At 40.3% G+C, this 25795-nt stretch overlaps 1 protein-coding gene across 9 annotated transcripts in view; it reads right to left on the bottom strand.

Moving 5' to 3' along the window:
* ctnnd2a (catenin (cadherin-associated protein), delta 2a) overlaps positions 1-25795 on the bottom strand; it is a 245352-nt gene that overhangs the window by 106929 nt on the left and 112628 nt on the right. For all 9 annotated transcript variants that reach the window (XM_054765059.1, XM_054765060.1, XM_054765061.1 and 6 more), the window contains 5 exons: positions 18305-18359; positions 16108-16330; positions 14995-15112; positions 14462-14594; positions 7544-7717 (listed from right to left, as the gene is read on the bottom strand). In XM_054765059.1, the coding sequence (XP_054621034.1) occupies positions 7544-7717; positions 14462-14594; positions 14995-15112; positions 16108-16330; positions 18305-18359 (703 nt within the window). The remainder of the gene's footprint in view (positions 1-7543; positions 7718-14461; positions 14595-14994; positions 15113-16107; positions 16331-18304; positions 18360-25795) is intronic.

The raw sequence follows: 25795 nt of genomic DNA, 5'->3' as shown, positions 1-25795 counted from the left end.
TAATCACAGAGTTGGCCTTGTGACAGACACAAGAGTGCACATACTTTAGGTTAAATCTTTCAGGTACTAATTAACTGAGTATTTGCAAAGATGGGAAAACATCAGATAACATAAAAAACTGATTTCTACTTATATTTCGACAAAAAAATCTACAGAATGTATCCCACTGGTCATCTTACAGTTGTTTACAATACTGTGTACCATACAAGTTGGTTTCAAGGAATCACACTGGCATATTGTGATTAATATCCTCACATTTATATTATATATATAGGGAAGGAATGCATGTGAAATGTGTAAACAGCACATTCATGTGTCAACACTCTAGTACATGAAACCTTGTAGTAAAGGAGTACTTCCAATCAGGGTTATGACAATATTTCAGCGTGATCTACACAGGAGTGAGGCTTTTTCTTTCCGGGAAGGAAATCACTCTCTCTATTTAAGAGGTGCTATGAAATGTTCCTGCCTTCTGGCAAGAAGAAGCCCAATAAACGCACCATTTCCCCACCCCAACTGTCTCCATCTTTATCACCCCTTCCTCCACCTCCTCCTCTTCCTCCCTCCGATCTCTCTCCTGCCTTTTTGTCCCCTTCACAAAGTTGTCAGGTCTCATTACAGCTGCAACGCAGCGCATTTACAAGCTGGGGCAGATTGGTGTAATAGTTTGATGGAAGGCAGATTTCTTGGCTTCTAGTCTTCATGCGTTTGTGTGCGAGAGAAGTTATGCACATGAATACCACGGTGAATCTGTGATTCTCAACTCGTGGATCGCTGCTCTTAATCTTGCGCTTTTATTCTGAAAGAGACTTTTTTTAAATCAATGGGGAGTAGTCTATTGATACTCCTATAGGTGGCAACAATGCTCTGCAGTCCTATGAAGACCAACAGCGTTTGTTATTAGTCTACCGCCATTAAGATGTTGAATGTGCCACCCCTGTCTCTTGTTGAGCCTTAGCCTTGGGCCTCTTTGTGCTCACATACAAAATGAACATGTATACACAGTATGCACATGTAAGACCATGTTTTGTTGTTTTTCCAAAGGCCTTTAAGTTGTGACCTTCTTTTCTTTACGTAAACCAAGCAAAAGTATTTGGTTTTTAAAACTCGCTAGGTCAACTTTTATAAACATGAATACACATAATTATATTGAAAGTGATTTTTTTTCCCCCCAATTTTTTGCCAGCCTCTGGACCACTTATATTGCCTAATGGGCCAGCCCGCTACGCAAATAATGCATAGATTAAAATTACATTTCAAAATTGCAATAAATAACACCATAAAATCAGATATTTCACTTATAAATGTGCAATGACTAAATAAGGATGACTAAAATATTGATTAGTTTTACCTCTAAATAAAAAAACAAGTAAAACATCTGTTATTTATTATTTTTTATTTATTGTTATTTTATTTAGTCATGTTTATTTTTTATTATTAATGTATTTGTAATACTTGAATGTAATTTTCGACTAGCTGTCTGCAATCCGCCCAAAATGGGTGTGCGACCCACCAGTTGAGAATCCCTGTTATAAACGATCAAAAATGACGTGGCATTACCAGAAGTTACTCCTATCTGAACATCGTTCCTTCTATAGGAATGGGGCTTTTGCCAGACACTGAGCTTATGTAAGGGGTGCACTTCACACTGAAAGAATTTAACATTTTATGAACTGTTTAACATTTTATGAACTGTTTAACAACATCGGATCAAGTTGACCTCTTCTTTAGTGCAGTTGGAGTTCACAGAAAGACTTGTCCTACAATATAATTCTCCCCTTTCGGGGTTCCCAAAACCCCCAAAACAAATGTGTGCTGAGTTTAAAGATAATGTACACATCATTGATGACCAGATGTGTGATAATGCACGGGCAAGTCGATTGCGGTGGACAGAGATGTTTTAACACCAGAGTGGGGAGAATGATCGTTCTTGTGCCTTTTAGAAAATATTTCTCATCGGGTTATCTGAAGGTGTTAATGTCTACACAGATATACAGTCCGGCTTCTGTCTAAAGATACTGAAGTGACGCTGAACTAGCCTTTTATCAACCAACAATAGCTCAAAGTGGCTTTCCTGAAGCACGTGACAAACTACCCATTCTCCCCGTCGACACCACTTGAGCTATGCGCCGGTCTGGTTTTCGGCTATTAAATAGAAAATGTGCAGCTATTCCCAGCGGTCAGTCATTATGTAGGCCAAGAGGGCTTTCAGGACAAACATAGAAAGGCATGAATGTAAGAACAAATGCTTGAGGAAATAATGACTGAACATTTGCAGTTTGTTTACTGCATTAGCTTGAATGTAAGACAAGTAAATGTTTTTTGCTCACTTGTCTAGCCGTCCAGTCACTTTCTCAAGTGGTCTGTGTTGTCTCGTTCTTGGTCGCTGGCGTGTGTGAGTAGCAGGAAGAAAAGCTCTGACTTGACTTTGGTATGGGGATATGAGACACCCAGTACTTTTCAGATTTTTTCCTAGGGAGGGTGCATCATTACATAGCGCTGGTGTACCTAATGTAATGGCTGGTAAGTGTAGTCAGATAATGCAAGAAAGCTCTCAAAGCTCATAATTGCAAATTAAAAAGCAGTACCACTTGCTATTGCTGTCCTGCTGTTTTTGTGTGGCTAATTTAATTACATCTGTTTACATAATTTTTAGGATTAAAATTAATGGATAAATGATTGATTTGCAAGCATAGGCGCAATGAAACAACAAAAGGAATGGAGACAGCAGGAGCGTCATGAACGCACAGCTTGAATTCTCGGAAAACCCGGTTTGTATGAAGGCAACAAAGACGACTGCAAGTGTGTAAAAATAAAAACAACAACCCACTTTTTGGGTGCATGTTAAGTGTGAGTGATTTATTTTAGCCTGTAAATGCCTGGACTCTTTATTAGACAGGAAGGAGAAGAAGGGAAGGAAAGAGAATAGCCAAACACAACAAAGGAAAATGTGTGTTTGTGAGAAAGAGAAAGACATTGTGACCATGCAGGATTCATCTCCTGAAATAGGCCACATTAACCTGTGTCCTCTTGGGCCCTGGCCTGGTTTAATCCATGAGCAAACACTGAAACAATGCCCACACACATACTGTATATAATAATACAAGGTAGAAGAGCAAGGATGAAGTTGGAACAAAGAATACTGAAGACACCATGTTTAATAGAAGGGCTCATTCGGGCTTACAACTGCTCACATTTATCCATTTTTTAAAACCAGTCAAACCTCGGTTAGCGTACGCCGCGGTTAGCCTTGAAAATCTACACCAAAATATTGCATACATTTTCCGGTTAGCATACAATATGGCGTGCGTCTTGGCTTGTTATTGAAAAACATCCTTGTGAGTAGCCTATTAGCTTGCTGATACACTGACACAGGAAGCGGAAGTGAGCTTGGTCGCCCGTCTATGTCATCAGACATCTGTAGTTCTTTGTTGACGAACACAGTCACTCCACAAGTCTCACAATGTCAACACAAAACACACTTTTATGTTTCTACAATTATAGTTTTACATGCATAAAACAATTCCAAATGAATGAAAGGGATACAGTCGACCTTCGCCATTTAACGGTTTGAACATCGCACCCTCACTCAATCGCATTTTTTCCAAAATTAATTCATAAATGATTGCTCTTTTGTGGTTGACTACGACCCATTAGTAAAAAATATGCATACTTTAACACATGTTTTGCCTAAATTAAGCAATAAAACATAAAAATGGCAAAATGAACTAAAATACAAATACGGCCGTCCCTTGTTAATAGCGGTTAATTGACACCTGAACCGACCCGGTTACATGAATGTCCGCGATATCGGATTCAATGTTAATAAATTGAATATTTTTGTAGTTTGAGCATAGAAAACCTGTTTATGACATAATAAATATGTTTTTTTTTAACATTATTCGGGTCCTGTAGACAAAAAATTACTTTTATTGCAAGTTTAAATTATCTTACAACAGGCACAATCACAACAATAACAATAATAATAATCATAAAAATAACACAAGCTACTGTGGCCGTAATCCAGCTAAAACTCAACTCTGAACCCCCAATGTCACTTACTGTCCACATGTCCGGAAGATATTTATTGCAACACACAAACTCGAGTCTTATTTATCTTAAATGACTTATTTTCTCGGATTATATACATTTGTATATAAAAGTGTAAAGGTGACTATATGGGTGTTATTTCATACATGTATTTAGAGGGCGCTAATAATGTTAAAAACATATTTAGAAGTTTTTAAACAGGTTTTCTATGCTGGAACTAAAACAATATTCCATTTAAAAGGAATCCCACTAGGCAGAAATTCGCTACTCACGGTCGGGTCTGGAACCAATGAATGAATTAATAAGGGATTACGCTACAGTAAAATCACGTTTTGTTCAACTTTTTTCTTGATTATTTTCTATCATGGGGAGACAGTCATTTTTATGTTCAGTTAGTCCTCAGGGTATTGCTGTAGTCAGGAAGTACCGACCGCCATCAGGACATGCAGTGTCTATGGGATTTCCAATGTAAATTAGCATCAAGCTATGGCTAGCTTTATTTCTGTATGTTCTGTATGGGAAAGTGATTCAAAGTAAACACTTTGGAACTCCACTGGACTCTTTATTGAGAACGTGTTACTTATCTGCTGAACTAGCATTGCCATTCAGTCAATAGCGGTCCAGACAATAAGACCTTCAAAGTTTTGGTTGCAATCGTGTAAAAATCTCTTTGGACTCAAAGAGATGACTTCAGATTACATTAGCCTTACCCATAGCAGCTTCATGAACCAATAATATGAGGCTGCCGTTGCCAAGAAACAGCAATATGACATAATTAATGACTTACTAGTCACTATGTCAGCACGGCTCTTATCAGTTCATTATGTACCATCGCTCATGTAATATGAATCCCAATTTGACAGCCTTCTAGTCGCTGCACATACAATTCCCACGACTTTCTTGTGAACTAAAAGGCTCAGCCTTTGGTACTTTGTTGTTGATCTACAAGCTAGTCGGCCCAAAGCATCTTTGACTTTAAATTGTGTACAAAAACAACCCCTATGCCGGGTATTGTGAAGCTCAAGGGGTGTAATTAAAAAGCACACGGTTTACTTCATGTGCTATTGATTTTTGCGGCTTGTGTAAATTTCCTTTGTGTGTTTTCTTCGACTCATCTTTTTGAACCTACAAATAAAAGGAAGGCTAAATTAAAGATAACAGCAAAGAATTTGTTCTAACCGCTTCTGAAGTGCACTTATTTAACTAAACGCTGCTCGGGAAAGACAATCCTATCGCTGTACGTGCGCGAGGCAAGACGTTCCCAAGAAGGGAGAGCGAAGTCGCCGAGCCATTAATGCTGGAGTGTGCCTCAAAAGCCGGCGTTATGCGTTTAAAGGCAATCCAATCTCCTTCTTGAGTGAGTGAAACTGATCAACTCCAATGCAGGTCTGCAGTGGCATATTTATTGCTACGGTTCTGACCCAAACGCTAATGATACCTATTAAGGCTCGGCTGGCTAATGACATCAAGGGAGCTGTGAACGTGGCGGAACCGACTCGGGTGTTTTCATGTGGGTATGATAATGTTAATGGGATTAACACACCATACCTAAACCCGCGCTGAGATAAGCACAGTGAGGCCCTATTAAAAATACGTTGGCAACAATGGCGTTATAGAGGGAAGCTGGGGTGAATGAATGTGTCTTTGAAGTGCATGTAAGAACTAGAGAGGTGTTTCTAATATTGAGATCACCTTATTTAGCATCAACACCTCAACACCATTATGTTCTATACCACTGCTTCTTCCTCCCACTAGGGGTGTTTCCATTTTCCTATGTCAGTACGAGCACCTGCATGTACTCTCTAACCACACTAGACACTTCTGGTCTTCACCTCCTTCTCCTCACTGGTAGCCCCAGCTCCAGCATCCGTCTACCAATTTAATCACAATCTCTCCTTCTCACATGACCAAACCATCTCAGTCTGACTTCTCTGACGTTTAACGCGGACTGTTCCTCTGATCTGCTCATTTCTAATCCTGTCCATCCTTGTCACTCCCAACAAAAATGGAAGCATCTTAAGCTCCGCCATGTCCAGCGCGGCCTCCTGTCTGTCGGTCTCTCCCTGTAAATCTTTCCCTTCACTTTTGCTGATTTTTGTCACAAAGGACTCCTGACACTCTTCTCCACCCACTCAACCCTGCCTGCAATTGCTTCTTCACGGATGACCCAAAGTACAGTCAAAGCTCGGTTTCTGCATACCCCAGTTTTTGTATGATTCGGTTTTCATCAAAACATTTAGCCTGGGTTTTCGTACATGCCACAGTTTTCGTATGATTTGGTTTTCAGACAAATTTATCACCAAAATGTCGCCTCAGTTCAAGTACATGCCTCAGTTTTCGTATGATTTGGTTTTCGTCCAAATTTTCTGCCAAATTTTGCCTCCACTTTCTTACATTCTTCAATTTTTGTATGATTCATTTTTCGTCAAAATTTGTTTGCAACATTTTTCACCCAAATTTTGTGTTGGTTTTCATACACTCCCCAGTTTTCATTTTTGCCAAAATTTTGCCTCGGTTCTTGTACCCACCCCAGTTTTTGTATGATTTGTTTTTTGTCAAAATTCGTAACCAAAACTTTGCCTCGGTTTTCGTACACGAACCTGTTTTCGTATGATTCAGTTTTTGTCGACATTTTTCACTTAACACAATTACCCAGTTTTTATTAACTGTATTTGCACGATTTCCTATGGGAAATATAGCTTTGTTTTTTTATATGTTTCGGTTTTCGTCTAACCTTTTGGAACAAATTAATAACAGAGTGAAAACCTAAGTCCCACTGTATTTGAAAAAGCATAAACATGTGTTGTCCTGCCAATGTAGTACTGATGATGTATTCATGCGACTGCGTGAGCAAGCATCCATGCACAAGACGTGAGCGCGTGCAGTGAGAAAATGATGCAAGCTGTTGGAATTCCATTTACATCTCATTTCCTCTCCATCTTACACTCCAGTTTACCCCACGACTGTGCTTATTCCTGCTTAAAGTCTATTATCATGCATGTGAAACATTCTGTATTTGCCAAGCAGAGGTGGGGAGGCAAGACTTAACTGTAATAAATGTTGAACCCTTTGAAATAATAATCACTTTGATCCTCACCTATCTTGTATCATGAAGTTGGACTTGTGGGGGAAACTTTGAGGAAAAATATGCCTTGCATTCAAAAGAGTACGACTGAAGCAGTTATCAATGTCACGGTGTTTTGTTGACTTTACATGTTGCTAATAACTTTGGTTAACTTCTTTTTACACTTAAAAGTGAGATATGTGGCCTTAGCAATACATATTCATCATTAAAGCTAACTGTTTTTTACAATTCTGACAGGTAAGAATGGTACAATCTGACATAAAAATAGTTAATAAAAGCTATATGCTGGCAAAAGTGGACCTTTTCCCCATTATTTCCTGTGGGGAAAAACATTTTCAAACACAAACAAATCAGACCAACCAGCGGATTGGGCTGCATTCTCACTCACGGCGTGTAAAAAGTGCCTACCGGTGTTGTTGCGATAGGGGCCAGTGTCGGGCCCTTGGCTCTGGCTAAGGCTCCTCATGGGGCCCTTGTTGTGGTAGACACGTTCCTCATAGATGGGGTCTATATGGTGCTCTGGGGACCCCAAGGGCCGGAGGGGCTCCTGGCTGTGCTGACTACTGTAGGAGCCACGTGAGCCTGGAGTGAACAGAAAATGAGGGAAAAAAAAAGTAAAACAACCTAGGTCAGATGGCACAAAGAAATGAATGCACAGATGTCATGACGACCTTGGATGATGAAGAGGGTAAAGTAAAAATTAGCTTGTGAAGATGGAGTGTAAGGGTGTTATTAAGAATGAAGGTGAATGTGGTTGAATTTGGATGAGCACTTAAGCAGGTAAAGAGAAGCAACAAGTGTGACGATGGATTATAAAAGAAAGTACAAAAAGGACCCGTTCGCTCCAAGACCTTTCAATTCATTCCTACTGCTCTAGAATGTTTCACATTTACATAATGACATTAAAAAAGGGTGCAAAATACGGCAGGGTGACGTGCACACTGGAAGAAAAACAGATAATGATTAGCAGGTAATCAGGAGAGAAAGATGTCACCGCATTTCATTCATTTTTCATTAATCGCCACTGAACACATTGCTGTTTGTCAGCAATAAAATAACGAGATGCTGTGTGTTTGGCAGCAGGCCCACATTAAAAGGCTTTGACACCCGGCATTTGGTTCATTACATTGCACAACAACTGCAAGGCGCTGGGGCCTCCCTATGACTGCAAGAAGAGCTCAATTCAATCAGGAAAAAAGCGGGAACAGGACTGGGAGAATATGAAAATGAGTCAGCGAGGCTGAGGTGGAAAGGCAGACAATAAAGTGGGAGGATTTAATCATATATACGTATACACATAGTCGAGTGAGTGAGAATGATGGTCCAGTGAAGCTATCGTGTCACATTAGCTCTCAGTCTAGGGCGAGTCGCGTGCTGAGGAAATTCCGGAGTCTGAGAGGAAGGAACGAGCCCAACTCCATCATTTAAAGCTCTAAGTGACAGCACTATCAATTTAAAGCTGTGAAAACCGCTGCAGCATTTCAAATCATATCAGAAATCATTGAATGAATACCTTCAAATAGGGATATCGCTCGACCAGGCATATTTTGGCTTAAACAGCGCCACAATGGATATTAAATAAAACAACCAAGGTGCCACTGATGTTTGTTTCATTTTAAAGTTTGACATTTAACATTTAGGAATTACAAAAAGATGCCACACGAATGTCACATTTGACAAGCAGTCAAGAATTCCAACATAAACACTCGAAAGCAGGGGTCTCAAACTTGCGGCTCGCGACTTGACATGGTAGAGTAGTGTAAATGCGGCAAAGCATAAAGCAAGTATAAGCCTTCACTGTACTCACAGTGAATGGGGGGGGGGGGGGGGGGTGTCACTAGACAGAACGCCACCTACAATCACGATGCTAACACAAAAAAGGAAGAACAGGTAAGTAAAGACACATAGGGCTACTACTACTATGGGGAATAATTAACGACTACAGTATAAACACATAACTTCAGCAACGTTTTACGATGAGGGACGACTGTACAGTATATCCATAGTACTATCATCCCTCATTTATCCAGACTTCGCCGTGATAAGTGAATTGCCACAGAGTAGGATTCATTATTCACAAATCAAATATTTTCCTAGTTAGAGCACGGAAAACCTGTTCACAACCTTCTAAATAAGTGTTTTAACATTCGAGCCCTCTTGAAATGAAATAACACCCCTATAGTCACCTTTACACTTGCTTTACCCAATATAGCCCACATAAGAGAAAATAAGACACAAATAAGACTCACAAATGTTCCTTTTTTTACTTCCGGTTTCAGCACAGTACTTCATGCATTGGATACTGTCTCATCAATGTAGCGATACTGACACCTAGTGACCAGTGTAGAATACAGCGTATTAACACAATGCCTTAGAATGAGTCTCCTGAATTTTTTGCATGAAAATGCAGAATTTAGGCCAAAAATACATACAATTTGCTTTTATATGCATATATTTTTTACTACTAATGGGCTGTAGTCAACCACGAAACAGCAGTGATGTATTAATATATTTTGGAGAAACCGGGATAAGAGTAAAGCCGCCAAACTCGAAGCACGAAGCAGTGAGAGATTCATTCAACACAGGATCACAGTTTGAATCTTAGTAAGATCAATTAGTGGTGTTCCATATGTCTCACAGTAACAGAGCTTAACTTATTTGTGAGTGAGTGAAATGAGAATAAACACAGCAGGTAAGCTGCTAAAGGACCTAGTCGAAATTATTTGCAGGCTAGCGTGCTATAATAAGGAGTCACGGACACGCCCATTCACAGCATGACTCATCCAAGCTGGCTCCTTTCCTCCTATCCACTTCGTCTTTGAAGTCTTGATGAGATGGTTTTTATTTCTTTATTCATTTATTTACCACTCACAGGGGCCCGCTCGTAAAAGCACTGACCTCTTTCTTTCAAACGGAGAGGCAACTTTAAGTAAAGACATGCAAAAAAAGCCCTCCCGTGATGTTCAATCCAGTAAAATATTTTAAAAACGGGGTAGAAAATGTATGAAGTAACACCGGTCCTTTGGTGCTTTCAGTCCCGTTTGTTGAGTGAAAAGGATTCAAAGCAAATTAGCGGCAAAATAAAAACATACAGCGTATCTGATTGGCCTTTTGTAATTTCTACAGGATTAGGTGAGTGACTCAACACGCAGTATCACAAAATACTAGCCTGTATATACTTCCAGCTATTTTCTGCGCGGAAATAGAGCAGCATTTGACCACGCAAAGGGATCACAAACGGGCCTCGGGCAACATCATCCGACCGGCATTCAGTGACAATTACTGCTGTCTGGCTTCCTCACTCTCTTGGCGTGATATTTAAAAGCGACAAGTCAATAAATAATCACATCAGCTGGAACACTGACAAACAGTTATATACAGTAATGCTCTACTTTATAGAGGGCAGCCACAAACGCGCTCCCAACACTTTGTGGGCTGGCTCGCACACGGGCGTAAATCTTAAAGAGACTAACCACAACGCGCTGTCGGTGTCGTTCACAGATCAGTTCATTCAATCGACTTAAACGCAGCACTTGACCTTTCTATGAATGGCTGCGCGAGGCGCTGATATGCAACAAAGAGGCTCCATCACATAACCCAGGTGCTTAAATAACACCGGCCCTGCATACAAACACACAAAGCCATATTGATATTCTTATAGATTTTCCCAGAAGGTTGCGCAGGACGGCCGTTCACCAGCCACGCCGGGCAACAACATCAACAACAAGCCAACTGTGACCACCCCCAGGGAGCACACCCACCAGACACATGCATTGGGAGACTCAACATTTAAACATTTTGAACTGAAGAAGCCTTGTGGATTAAACGTGAAATGTGTTGTAGAGGCTTTTTCTTCTCTTTAGCCTTTCTTCCTGGTTCTTCTCGCTATCGGTGGTCAGTAACGCTGGAGTCTACATCAACAAAGACAAAGAGAACCCTCTAGAAAGTGAAAGTCAAGTGTGTGTAGAAGGGAGAGTAAGCTTGTGTAGGTGAGAACAATGCATCTATCGTGTGTCTGCCTCTTCCAGTATGTTTCCATCAGTCATATCTCACTATTGCGCAACTTTGATTGTGCTATGTGAGTGTGTGTGTGTCAAAAAGCCCTTCTCTGAGAAGCTATTAGATTGAAAATGGACTGAATTAATAGACTGAACCTAAAGGTGTAATAATCAGTCTTCAACAAACAAAGGCTGTTTACACAAACACAAGGTCTTTTTTTCTATTCAGTAAACCAAGAAATACTCATTCACAGCATGAAAAACCAGTTCATTGACAGCTCTCCAAAGTGATCGGATCAAATCAGCAGCTTTCAGCCATAATATGACAACTGTCAAAATATACAGTATGTCACAAAGTGAGTACACCAGTCACGTTACAGCAGCTTCATTTACTGTAGATCTCATCTCTTCAGAATATCACAGTACATGTTGGGGTTCATGTTCCCCTCAGTGAACCGCAGCTCTCCAGTGCAGACCATGGCGCTACCACCGGCATGTGTGGCTGTTGCCAGCTGTTTAGACAATAATGACCGGGTGTTGAGTAGAGATTGTCTATATTGGCCTTCTTACCAATATCCGATATACTCCAGCACTTCATTTCTGATACCGACATAAGCTGCAGCTCTTCCCTCAAACTAATGTCAGGTCACATCTCGTGTATGCTTTTACTGTGAAGCCACTGAATGCATTTCACAAATAAAAACGATTTGCATGTGGCTTGAAGAACTCCACAAGTTGAGTGAATCGGGCGTCTTGCACGATTGAGAAGGGCTGGTTATCTAGTGTGATGCATTCCATTATTTTCTGACTGATTGCATTCGCAATGGGGTGAACCTTAACATATTTCAGGTTTTTCTCCCTTGACTCCTGTCGTGATAGCTGGGTAGTTTTCTGCGTGTGACTCCAAGTGATTCTTCCTGAGGTGTGATATTAAATTAGAAGTATTGAAGGTAGACGCCTCACTCCCGCTTCGCATTAATAGCGCTTTACAGTCATTTACTATCCAACGGCAAAACTCAGATAAAATTCCAGACTGTGGACATACTGAGCTAGCAAGCTCACGCGCTGATATTATCGACAGAAAAACTGATACCAATATGATCGTATTTTTTGTCAATATTAGCTGATCGACCAATACACTAATTCCTCGTTTTTCACGGTTAATTGGTTCCAGAACCCACAAAGAAAGAGTCCTTATTTAGAAATAGAATATTTCCGTAGTTGGAGCATAGAAAACGTGTATATTACCTTCTAAATACAGTTTTTAACATTATTGAAGCTCTCTAGACATGAAATAACATCCCTAGAGTCACCTTTACACTTTACACTACACATAATAAAAGAAGAGAAGCCATTTAAAACTTAAATAAGACTTGTTCTTGTGTGTGTGTTGCTGTAAATGTGTTCTGGTGCTAGGACACAGGAAGTGACGTCGGGGGTTCAGAGTTGAATTATAGCGTGGCATCGGTTACGGCCGCAACAGTAGCCCATGTTAGGGATTACTGTGCCTGTTGTGAGAGCATTCAAACCTGAAATAAAAGACTGTTGTTACAGCGCTCAAGTCTGGTGCTTGTGTGTCTCACCAGTGTAGAACACTACAAATCATTACAACATCTTTGAATGCACTTTCTGAATGCCTTAAATTTGTATTTTAGTTCATTTAGCCATTTTTATGCTTGCAAATGCTTTATTTAGGGAAAAATACAAAACATTTTCATAAATATACATGACTAATAATAGGTCGTAATCAACCACAAAACAGCATGATTTATTAATTAATATACAGTGTTCCCTCGCTACATCGCGGTTCACCTTTCACGGATTTTTTAAAGTGCAATTTGGCTTCTTTTTTTTTTTAAGCGTATGAACGCGCATTGTGTTCTGCGTCCTTGTGGTTTATTAGAGCAAGCTATCGGTGGTCTGTTGTATGTGTCTGTTATTGTATTTACTACTGCTACCAGTAGAGGGTGATGTATACTCATGTGAGAGTTGAAGACGTGTACAGCTCCACCTCGTCTCAGTATGTGTTTATGTGCCTGTACCAGCATATTAGGAACCCACAGTAGACAAGAGCTGGCTAAATATAGAACCACAACAGTCCTTATTGGCTCAGGGAAAACCCACCCATTGTGTTCTGCATCCTGATTGGCTGTAAACCATTGTCAACCAATCTCTTCCATGCCGTTTCTTGTCGTGCTCAATGGTGGCTACAAAACTAGCTAACTGTGTGAGCTGCTTGCTAACCAACAATAAACAATAGGAGAAGAAGAAGAAAAAGCAGCTAACCTCCTACAGAATAAATGAAGCGGAATAAATGAGGAGGAGGAAAATACGACGCCAGCAGCAATATGTTTTAACATGGATACAAAAACGCTACAGCCGAACACCGCCAGGACAAACCATGGTCAGAGAAGTGACTACGCGTGAGTCACGTAATCTTTTCTTGTGTCCAACCTAGTAGAGTGAGATGTGAGAAAATGTGAATGCCTGTCTGAGAAAAATGTATAAAGTGTATGGTGAGGGGGTTTACAGTTTTAAAACATATACAATAATTGTAAACAAATAAAGTTGGCTATTTTGCGGTTTTGACTTTTTGCAGGCTATTTTGGGAACCTATCCCTTGCGATAAATGAGGGAACACTGTATTTTATAAAAACTATGACAGAGTAAAGCTGCACAAAGTGGTGAGGGATTACAGTACAGCTATGCAAGTTGTACACCGACTACTCTATAGTATATCCAAGTTATTTTGTCCATTGAGGTGATTTAATAAGAGTGGTTGCTCAAATGTGATTGCTGTACTGACTTTTGTGATATACAGTATGTTACATTATCATAAAAAAATGAGTATCTGATATTATATTGGCCTTCATCTAAAATCTTCAATATTAGCACCCCGATACAAGCTGCCCATTCCAGACGTCGCTCCACCACTTCCAGCATGCAGACCTCACGTGATCACAAAAGAGGTCCAAAGAGAGGTTGCAGCTGAGTGCAACCCCATTGTGTGTTCAAAGCAGCACCACAGAAAACAGCATGAGGATCCTCACAAGATAACACAGGTGAAAAAAAAACTCCGCCCCCGTCCAAACAACCAGAGCTGTCTGAAACATCCGCAAAGCCTAACAAAGGGACTTTCTGTTTGAGTAACACCACATAATCAAGCCTGTTCTAAGATTCCATAGTTCAAAATAATTAATAAAAGTATTTAGGGTTCGTGCTGATATCGGATTGGATCAATATCGGTATCGGCTGATACACAAGGCTGCAATATCTGTATCATATCGTATTGGGACACCCCAACTGTATGTAGTCTATGAACTCTCACCTGCTAGACTGCCAGGCCTCTGGAGTGTTGCGGTTGCGTACAGCTCGTGGGAAATCTTGTACTGGTCGGATGCGTGGTGAGCTGCAAGCCGTTTGGGAGACAAAGTGGCATAACTGCCGATGCCCGAGCTCATCTGTAAAAAGGACATCAAGTCGCTCTCGGTTAAAAACTGCTAAATAAGCTCAGGGCGCGATAGAGATTAAGTGTGTAAACTGGTGCAATGACTTCATTTGCACACCGTCGGCAGCCAAATGTATAACAGCTGACTTGACTGATGACTTTTGGTTGGTGTGGTTTAGTCGCCTGCACTTTTTCAATTTGCTTAAGCAACTCACCTTTTTTTTCAATTTCCACATGATAAAGTTGCCTAAAGTGGGTTTATGGATGGAAATTGCCACTTTGTGTAACTCGTTCGCAAGCCACTTAGCGTTATGTAACTCAATCAGAGCCAAAAAACCCCACAAAAAACAACACAAAAAAAACTCATGAAGGTTCAATGTAAATTTACAGGCAGACAGCAGAGTTTGTTTTACCTGATGAAGGGGGGATGACGATGAGCTGGCCCCTCCCCCTGCTCCAGTGGAGTTGGGTGGAGAGGCCAACCTCAGGGGAGAGCCTCCACCACCTCCTGTTGTCACGGCAACGTTGGTACTGAGGAGAACAAAAACGAATATCATTCATCATGTACAGTATGTTATGATTTACAGTGTAGAAGTTCTAATTTATTATTATTATTATTATTATGAGTAGTAGTAGTAGTAGTAGTAGTAGCATCTTTAAAATATAAAGATAATATCCCCACAGCATTGGTTTACTGTATACTGTATTATAACTATTAATAAAGAGCACGACAGGCATTAATTGTATTTACAATAATTATTAATTAAGCCTGGTGGCGATAAGGTGACCCAATAAAAATGGACCCATTCGGGAAACTAAAAGAACACTACAATGTATGTCCCCTAAAAGGGGCATGACAGAAAATAATTGAGAACAACTGCATTACGATATTGACCTGAATAAGTCATCTTGTATTCGGGGTCTAGAGAGTCATACTGTTAGAAAAAGGTGTTATATTTATGATATATACATTTGCCTTATGAGTGGCTTTCCCCGTGTTCTATCACATGTTGTCCTTCGCCTGCTTCATCTGATTTTAAGTGTAGAGGTCCTCCACATGCTTATCACCTGATTCAAATAGCCTTGGATGTCTGGGCAAGTAAGTCGGCCCCTTCACCGTATCTGTCCTACGCAAGAGGAAGAGATCACCCCTGCCCTTTTTACATTTTAGCATGAATTGTCAGGCATTCTTGAGAAGCTGTCCATTCAGGTTGTACCGATTTGTGTTTTTGTATGCAAGTTCGATTAAATTGTACCTCCCATTATTCTCAAAGAACTTGTTTCGTCTTATCTATTTTGGAGACAGCAGCAGATTTTCCCTTCAAAAACAACAAACAAACAAACAAACAAACTGGTGGCTCCAAAAACTCCCCAAGCTAATCAGAGCTTTTCTGCCTGTCACCCACACTCAAGTGACCTGGTAACATTGAGGCCTGCTAAAAAAAAGTGTCAATGTAGCATTCTTCCTTTCCGTGACCAGGATCAACATCAATTCACCCAAATCAACATCAGCGTCACTTGTCTACCTGTATGACTTGGCCAGTCGATTAGCGGGACACTGTTTGCTGGGAGAGGAGGATGAAGAGGAGGAAGATGGCAGACGCTGAGTGGTGGCGTAGCCCGAAGCATCGGACGCCGATCCCAGGCGTTGGAGTTTGTTGGGGGACCCCGATCCTGAACCGCCTCCACCACCACACAGGGGGGAATTGACACGCTGTGCAGGCAAGGTGGAGCTGGAGTAGTAGATACCTACAGCACAAAGGAAGCCTCAGGATGAAACACTGCTGGCAACACACTTTCCATCCACCTCTATGCTCATTTCCACAGGATGACCATGCATCGTGATCCCCATGAACTCAACATGTGAACCTGATTGACGAAATGACCGAGTTGGTCTAACACAAATATACAGAGATATAAACAAGGGACATTTGTTTGTTTTGGGGGTTTTGGGACCCCCAAAAGAATGAATCTTTCAGTGAACTCCAATTGCACTAAAGACGCGGTCACCTTGACCTGAAGTTGTATAAAGCTTGTTTTTTCATAACATGTTTTGCTCAATTCCTTGAGTGTGAAGTGTATCTCGGGGCCTGCCAATCGCCCTATGGAAGGATGTCAAGATAAGGTGTAGCTTCTGGTAATGTCACATCATCTGTTATCATTTCCAAGTCTATATAATTGTTTACCTTGAACTGCAGATGTGTCGTTGAGTGGTTTCTCAATAATCCACAACAAACACATTAATAAACCTATTGTTTAAGTAAGTAGTGTCAATAAAAATCAAGCTATATCATTTTTGTCAAGGGATATTTTTATATTGAACGACTTATTTTGCTGTAACACAGGTTTTACACAATACAACACTGTGTGTATAATGCATGTTGTGGGTGGACCGTCTGTACTGTAACTCACACTACAGACATTACTCATCAGGCATAAGGGACGCCTCAGGAGAAGCTGGAGTCTCACTGAGAGCCTCCGTGACCTGACTCCATAGAAGTGTCAAAAATGGATAAATAAGTGCAGGCTGAGAGTAGGAATATACTAAGTGGTCTTTTATAATATAAAACCAGTGGTGGGGCGCACACACTCTCTCACAGTGTGATGTGGTTTGTTTAATTCTAAGTAATACACCAAAAAGACAAGAGAAATTACCACCTTGTTGACGACCAGGCTAAAGGATAAACAGTGACTCCGATTCCATCTTTTCTATCGAGTACCTATAAATTTTACAATTTAAAATGTATTTAACAAGAGTGTGAGGCATATTTAGAGCTTTCAGCTGGATTATGCTTCTTTGCATTTAGCTTGTTAGCTTCCTTCGTTGTGAGTGAAAATAGCAATTGAAGAGAAATGGGAAGGGCTCTGGAGCTGAATTTTATCTAAGTATTTTTACTAAAAATGCTGATCCGAAATTGGAGAACGTCAATGTTAAGCTAGCAGGAAGGTTTGGAGGGAGAAGAGGAAGCCAGCAAAGCATACAGCAGCGTAATCGAAACGATATAAGACTAACTAGTCTAACTGTATAGTTTAGAGGAAGGCAACCTGAGGCCTCCTTGTTGATTATTATTTATATATTTTATACCTTGGAGTGCGAAGTGAAACTTTGAAGCATTGAATTTTAAAAATGCTTATAATTAGTCAATTAAAACATGCGTCACATCCAGGTCTTTAGCCCTTGTCTTTACCTGCAGGCGGCTTCTTGAGCGGGGGGGCAAAATGGCTCTTTTGATAGTAAAGGTTGCCAACCTCTGGTATAGTTGATTAGAATTGTTCTAGTTTATGCTCGAGAGGATCAACAAAATGGGGCTAAAACAATTTGTTTTTCTCAAAATTTTCAGCAATACAAATGATTTTTTTTAAATGTAAAAATCTATAAAAATGATTTTACATTAAGATCCGTGACACAACTTCTAAACAGTTTTTGCCACTTTATTTTGTCATTTTAACTCAAATATACATATTTACCAAATTAAAAAATCACTTTAATTCAAAATTTGTCAAGGATATAAATAATTTTAGGCAGAACCGTATCTAATACGACCAATCACTTCTGTGGTTTCACTATCAGCACACATTCTAATGATAATTTCAATATTTAAGGCCTGACTGTCAACGTCCTCATATGTCATCAGCAAAGAGCTTCACGCATAATTTAATAAACAAATATGGCTAATGAAGGAGAGGCTAGTAGAAAGAGGAAAGGGAGCAGTGAACACTTACCTGACCCCGCCCCACTTTGTGATTGTTGCTGCTGGGCTGCACGGCTCGACGTCACCTGGGGGTTGTTGTGAAGAAAATAAAGCGGAGGCAGGGCATGAGAGGGAAGGAGGGATGAATAATTAGAAATGAGTGAGAGCGGGGCGGAATGAGTAAATGGAAAGAGGATGAAGTAGATAAAGAGTAGGGGCCATTAAAATAAACTTTTATGCACAATGACTTCAGTCACGTCTTTGAGGGAGGGAGGAGGCTTTGGATGAACTGAGAGGAGAACGTAATGAAATCCCTCCAGAACAGCGAGGGGGGGGATTCAAACAGGCTCTTGGAAGCAGACGATGAACTCAGAGGAGCTGCACTGACCGAAATAATCTCTCATTAAGCCTCGTTGTACCACCTACTCAAAGTAGAGGAGCCAACTACAAAGGCTTGTGTATTAACATAGTAAATGTTATGTGTTGTCATATATAAAACCCCACCATACATTATATAAGTCATCTCTCATTAAAGTTAAATTAAACAAATGTGCCAAATCCCCACATGTTAAATCATTCTTATTGATGCTTTTGTTTTTAAAAGTACTCTATCCCACAATTCTAATCAGAGAGTAAAGCGTGCATATTAAATTTGGAAAACTGACATTTTCTAGGATTACTTCTCTTTTATTTTTTTAAACAATTCATATACAATAAATGCTGTAATTACAGCCAGGGCCTTTATTTATCTAAACCACAACCAGAACGAGGCGTTAATTGGAAGCAGGGCGTTAAAAAGTATTTGCCCCCTTCCTGATTTCTTACGTTTTTGCATGTTTTTCACACCTAAATGTTTCAGCTCATCAAAAAGACTTACATATTAGACAAACACAACCTAAGTAAACACAATAGAGAACGATTAATCAATGAATCCATGATTAATCGATTTTCCAATTAATCACAAACTATTTTGGTATTCGATCAATCCTTTTTAACCTTTAAAACATGAATATTTTTTGTGTTTCCTTAGTCATCCATGAAAGCAGACCTATTATCTTTGTGTTTTAGGCAAAACAAAATATTCACACACACCAGCTTTGACTTTGGAAAACAGTGATTGACCCTCTTTTCTGATATTTTGTGGACCAAACACTAACTGTTTGTGTTTGGTTCATAATGATTGGGTCTGTTCTAGGGCTTCAATTATTACTCAATTCAACAAAATCACAACCTTTAATCAACTTTGAAAATAATTGTTAGTTGCAGCCCTAAAACACAAAATGCAGATCCAAACCTGGATGGCCCTATACAAAAAAGTAGTTGCCCCCTGTATTAAATCATGAAGTAACTGTGGTAAATCACATTTTTGGAAAGCTGGATTAAAATTCACCGGGCACACAAACTTCTACACCTGTCAAATCGAGAGATCACTTAAACAGAACCTTTCTGACAATGACTAAAAGACCGCAAAAAGCAAGAAACCATGCTGCGATCCAAAGAAATTCAGGAGTGGGACTTCTGTGAGCCACGGTGAGACAAATGGATGAGACAAATTATCCAGTAGCATGTGTCCTTTCCTCTCCGTGAGACGATGGTGTAGCTTCCTAACAGTCTATTTGCACCTTCGAGAGTGGCTAAACCGTCCAATCCACGAATTATAGTCTCTTCTGCACTTGCTGCAGGTGAAGGTCGATGCAGGCCTCCTATCCCTCCTAGCCATCGAGATTTTCTTTCTGTCCTCCTCCGCTTTTTCACACCCTGTTTGACAGTGAGGCACCAGTCAGAGCGGTCGCTCGCACATCTCTCCCATGTGTCGATGGTGATGCCTGACAGTTTCGTGTCCTGTTTACAGACATCTTTGTGGCGCAGTCATGGGCGTCCAGCCTGTCGGTAGCCCTCTGCTAGCTCTCCATACCGCAGGTCCTTGTGAATGTGACCTAGGCCCATCCTCAAAGGTGCCTCTCGCTGAGAGTGGCCGGTATCCTGTGCATTCTAACGCATTCCAGGACCTCTGTGTTGGGGACCCTCTCCTGCCACAAGGTAGGACAAATTACCCACAAATGGAGAAAACATGGAACAGTGGTGACCTTTCCAGCAGTGGATGGTCTACAACCCCAACAACAAAGGGACAACTCATCCAGGAGGTCCCAAAAGAACCAACAACATCATCTAAGGAACTGCAGGCATCACTTCTCTCAGGTAAGGTGAGTGTTCATGACTCAACCAGAAGAAAGACACTGGTCAAAAATGGCAGGCATGGCAGAGTTTCATGGAGAAAAACACAGATGGTCAAAAAGAAGACAGAGGCTTGCCTCATTTTTTGCCAAAAACACATCTCGACAATAACCTAAGGCTTTTGGAAAAACATTCTGTGGACTCACAGAACAAAAGTTTAACTTTTTGGAAGGTGCATGTTCTACGACATCCAGCGTAAAAGTAACAAAGAACAACACATCAGCAGTTGAATATGGTGGTGGTAGTGCGATGATCTGGGGTTGCTTCGCTGCTTCAGGACCTGGAAGACTTGCTGTGATTGAAGGAACCACAAATTCTGCTCTCTACCAAAAAATCCTAAAGGAAAATGTTTTTTTCTTTTCTTTTTTTCTTTTTTCTTTTCCTTTTGCACTTTGATAAGTGCAGAGCCAACCGTTTTAACTGTCTTCTCCAGCCTGGTTTGTCCTGTCCTGAGCAACAGTGTCAAGCCGGGGGCGCAGGGGTCACCTCCAGCAGGCTTAACGGGGTGAAAATCCAGGATGGCACAAGTTGGATGATCTGGGGGTAAATGGGTGACATGACCAAATCAACGCACTCTTTGCATTGCTGCAAGCTGAGATGCCGTGAGTTGTTGTGTCCGCTCTTGGATCTCGGCATCGATGACGTAGTGGAACCACTTTACTCCCTCGATCCTCCGGAGGGCTCTAATGTCAAACCCATCAAGCCTTGCTGACAGGGTGTTGTTTAGGGGCCAGGTTTCTGCACCATACAGGGGGACAGGAATGACAGAAGCATTGTATACTCGGAGCTTGGTCTCTCTGGAGACATCTCAGTGTTGCTGGACATTGCCCTTCCCACGGACATCGAGAAGGACAACGTCCCGCCACAAATTTATAACCTCAAGCTGACACTCACTTGGGTTCTGCAGTAGGACAACCATCCAAAATACATGAGCAAGTCTACCTCTGAATGTCTTTAAAAAACACAAAATGAAGATTTTGGAGTGGCCTAGTCAAAGTCCGTACTTGAATCCCATTGAGATGCTGTGGCATGACCTTAAAAAAGGTGGTTCATGCTCGGGAACCCTCCAATGTTGTGTAATTCAAATGAGTCTGCAAAGAAGAGTGGGACAAATTTACTTCACAGGGCTATGAAAGAATAATTTGTAGTTATAGCAAATGTTTTGTTGGCCATGTAGGTTGTTAGTTGTTGTTGGTCCGGCACTATAGAGGAGCTGAGTGGGGGTGCAGGCAGGAAGTGACGTCAGAGGTCCAGATTTGGGTTTTTGCTTGGCGTGGGTTACGACCACAATAGTAGCCCGTGTTAGGGATTATTGTGCCTGTTGTACTAGCGATCGCGTCTGGTGCTTGTGTGTCTCAACCAACATAACAGGAACATCACTGACAACTAGTGACGAGTGTATAACACTACATATCATCTTTCATATCATTTGAATGTGTCTTCTGAATGGCTTGGTATTTTAGTTCATTTAGCCATTTTTATGCTTGAAAATGCTTAATTTAGGCAAACAATTTTTAAAATATGTTTAAATATGCATATTTTTAAATTAATAATAGGCTGTATTCAACCATGAAACAGCATCGTTTACTAATTAATCTATTTTTGGAAAAAAAGTGATGAGGGAAGCCTCAAAATTCGAGGCACAACGTGGCAAGGGATTACTGCACCAGAGTCAATGTGGAAAAAATGTTAGAACTTCATCAGAATTTGTGCGTTGATGTTATTTTTCTGAGGTGTGAAGCAGCAAAGGTTGATTTAACCATCGCATAGCTGAACTACTGGCAAGATTCCCCTGGTAAATTCTCTTGAGAAACACGCAGCCTCCATGCAAAGTGGTTGGGAGGGAGAGGACATATGCTAGTGTTCCACTGAGCTTCACAGCCTTATGTTGATACTTAGAGCTGTAAAGGCGATTCAAATACATTACTACCCGCCCGAGCAGCTGTAATGCAGCATAATGCAAGCACACGGTCCCCGAGTCACCTTGGAGCACTGGCATTGTTTCACTTTGGCTTGCAAAACAGAAAAGGCCACATTTTTGTCTCTCTTCGAGTAACAAGAATAAATAGAATCTACTAAAAGATGTGTATGCACAAACAATTTGCAGGTGGGAATATTTGCACCAGCGCAAAAAGGACATGTCTGCTAAGCATAACCTTAACCCAGGATGAATATTACAGTATATACTGTATACTAGCATTTCTGTGTACTTTAGCTGTCCACCATGGAGTATTAGGGCGACACTGAGTAAAAAAAAAATAAAGTTGCCATACTATGAGAAGAAATTTGTAATTGTAACAAATGAATGTCAAAATTCCCACCCACACTTAATTTAGTTTGTGTAATAGTAAGACTTTAGCCCTGGAAAATTGTGGCATTTTTCAGAAAATTAAGACATTCTTTTTGGAATATTATGACTTTTTTTTTTTCAATGAATGACTTTACTTGTAAAATTACTATTTTTATTGTAAAATTATTCATTTTTCCTATAATTTACTGCTGTAAAACCAAAGCCTTTTTCTCACAATATTACAACATTATCCTTGCATATTAAAATAAAATCTTTTTCATCAATGTGGGCCTAACACTGCTTTCTTATCCTTTTTAGTGCTTTTTTTACAGTCTGCAGTCAGTTTTTACAGTCATTTTTACAGTCTGGAGTTATTTTTTACAGTCGCCCCCCCCCCCCATGCTCTTCATACATGCATTCATGTCAGAGTCCCCAAAAGTCTCCAATAACACACGAAAAAGTTGCTAGATTTGTCGCTAGTCACTTTTTTTGAGTCTCTTGAGGGGTTTGAATACAGGCACTAAATATAACTGTTGGCAACACTGATCCTTCCTGCAACGTCTTCTTATTCTCTGGCACACCAGGGGCGTATGACATGTGTTAACCCTTTATCAGACAGTCCCATTATAATGTGTTAATGAGCGAGTGTGAAATGGTAGCGCCAAATCTAATATGAATATCTAATATAAAAACAGTGATATTGGATTTGGGTTACTTGAAAATCAGACGATATCGGCACGAAATCAGAATTAGCCAGCTATAATTGCAGATATATATCTAGCATATATCCAGCCTTATCCATGTCAAATCAGCAGTTGGTTGTGGTCACCTTGTTATGCAACTGGAATAAGTTCTTCCAGTATACCGTGTATGTGAGCTGGATTCTATCTAATTATCATTTCCTTTTAACAGCTTCCTTGGCTGCTTGCTATAATTTGCTGAAATCATCTCATTTCCTGCGTAACCTTCATGAATAAATTACAAACTTGCATCAAAACAAGCCCAGTATCAACAATATTCCGAATAGAGATCAACACTTTCCACACGAGTATGTTCATGTTTTAGACAGATACAGGGAATGCTGGGGGTGTTATATAATATGTTATTTCTTTACAAAACACTTGTTTTGATCTTCTTTGGGGATTATTTAATGACGGTTGAGCATGTACCTCGATCACAGTTTGGTTCTTTTTTGCTACAGTAAGGGAAGAAAATGCAAAGTATCAAACTGTTTGGCTTTTGTGGAAAAAAGTTTTCCGATTAAAAATGAATGGGTAATTTATTTGGCGCCCCCTAATGGTGGAAAACAATTTAATTAACAATTTTAATTAAACAAAAACAATTTAAAATTTTTTTTCTGTTACTGTAAGATTCAGCTTATTCTACACTGTGACATGGCTGAGGTGGTAGATTGGTCATCTCCCAACCAATGGTTGCTGGTTCGATCCCCAGTCCTAGTGTAATCGTTCAACATACTTTTACATTCCAACATTTCAAATCACACAAATGGACAATTTCAATGTCGCCCCCTATTGGTGGAAAATCATTTCACATGTAACACTACTGTAACATTCTGCTTATTCTACACGATGACAATTATCCTCAGTTAGTAGATTGGTCATCTCCCAACTTGATGGCCGCTGGTTCGATCCTCTGACCTCGCATAATCGTTCAAGACATTTTTACATTACAACATTTCAAATTCCACCGCTAACCGCTCCCACATTTCTCAAGCACTTCAAACCATTCCAGCGTAAAATTGTTCAGCTCATTCAGGACATGTGGTCTATCCATCAGAACTTAAAAAAAAAATCCCCCAGTTTTCATAATGCAATATTTTCTGTGACATGTTTCCCCATTGAAAATGAATGGACAATTTCAATGTGGCTGCCTAATGATGGAAAATCATTTTTTACATTTACCATGTAACATTCTACTTATTCTGTGCATGCTGGCATCGCTCAGGTCGTGGAGTGGCCGTCGCCCAACCTTATGGTTGCTTGCTCATCTTCGGTCGGTGAGTAGATTTAATTGTATTTCTAGAATATTTCTACATTTCAGTTCAGCTTCAGCATTTCACACGCACTTGCTACTAAAAAATTATAATGGCAAAATAATAATTCTTGTTAAAAAATGAAATGATATATAATAATGTTTCTTTTTCAGAAAGCGCAACCGTGCAGGCAAATGCAACCATAAAAATTTGAACAGATTTTATTTTAAGGTGCAGCATTAATAGCCAAAACCTGCTCCTCACTTAATGTTTACCTTCTGTATACAAAATAATTCAAGAAGCCTGTTAGCATCAGGACTTATGTGTAGATGGATGGTTGATATACAAGGTAAATATATGATTATGAAAAAGTAAAAACGAGAGAGAGAGAGAGAGAGAGAGAGAGAGAGAGAGCTTTCTCCAGTTGTACTGGTCGACACAATGGCAGCGCTGCTTCTTCCACTGAAACACTGGAATACTTGAGGTGCCATGTAGCCATGTTTTATTAAAGCAAAGCCTCTCAGGGTTATAAATACCCTGCAGTAGAGCACTAAAACTGGTGCTTTCTCTTCCCTCCAAATCAATCTGAAAAGTCCTCCTGTTCTGACTAACTCTAGCGAAAAAACAAATGAACACAATACCTGAATGATGCTACGTGCACTGCTAACGGGAATCACTGTAGCAAAGACAGCAACAAAAACATGTTCTGTACATGCCTGCAGGCTGCACCTGCCCGTCTAGCTTCAGCAGTAAAAAAAAAAAAAAACTAAACTAAAAAAAAGCCAAATCATGAACCCTGCTGACAACACTGGCCCAATTACACTGACAAGGCCAAAACATGAGAGGAGAATACACACAAAGCCATAGACACACATACAGAGACGATGAGCCAAGAGGACAAGGAGGAGGAGAGAGGAGGAGGAAGCACTGCCATGGCACAGACATGACAATTAATATTAAGGAATTGTGGTGGAAAACAACACGCACACACACAGACACACATA

This window comes from Dunckerocampus dactyliophorus, chromosome 21 (assembly GCF_027744805.1).
Source record: "Dunckerocampus dactyliophorus isolate RoL2022-P2 chromosome 21, RoL_Ddac_1.1, whole genome shotgun sequence".
Classification (NCBI taxonomy): domain Eukaryota; kingdom Metazoa; phylum Chordata; class Actinopteri; order Syngnathiformes; family Syngnathidae; genus Dunckerocampus; species Dunckerocampus dactyliophorus.
This window is presented reverse-complemented; position numbering and strand designations above follow the sequence as displayed.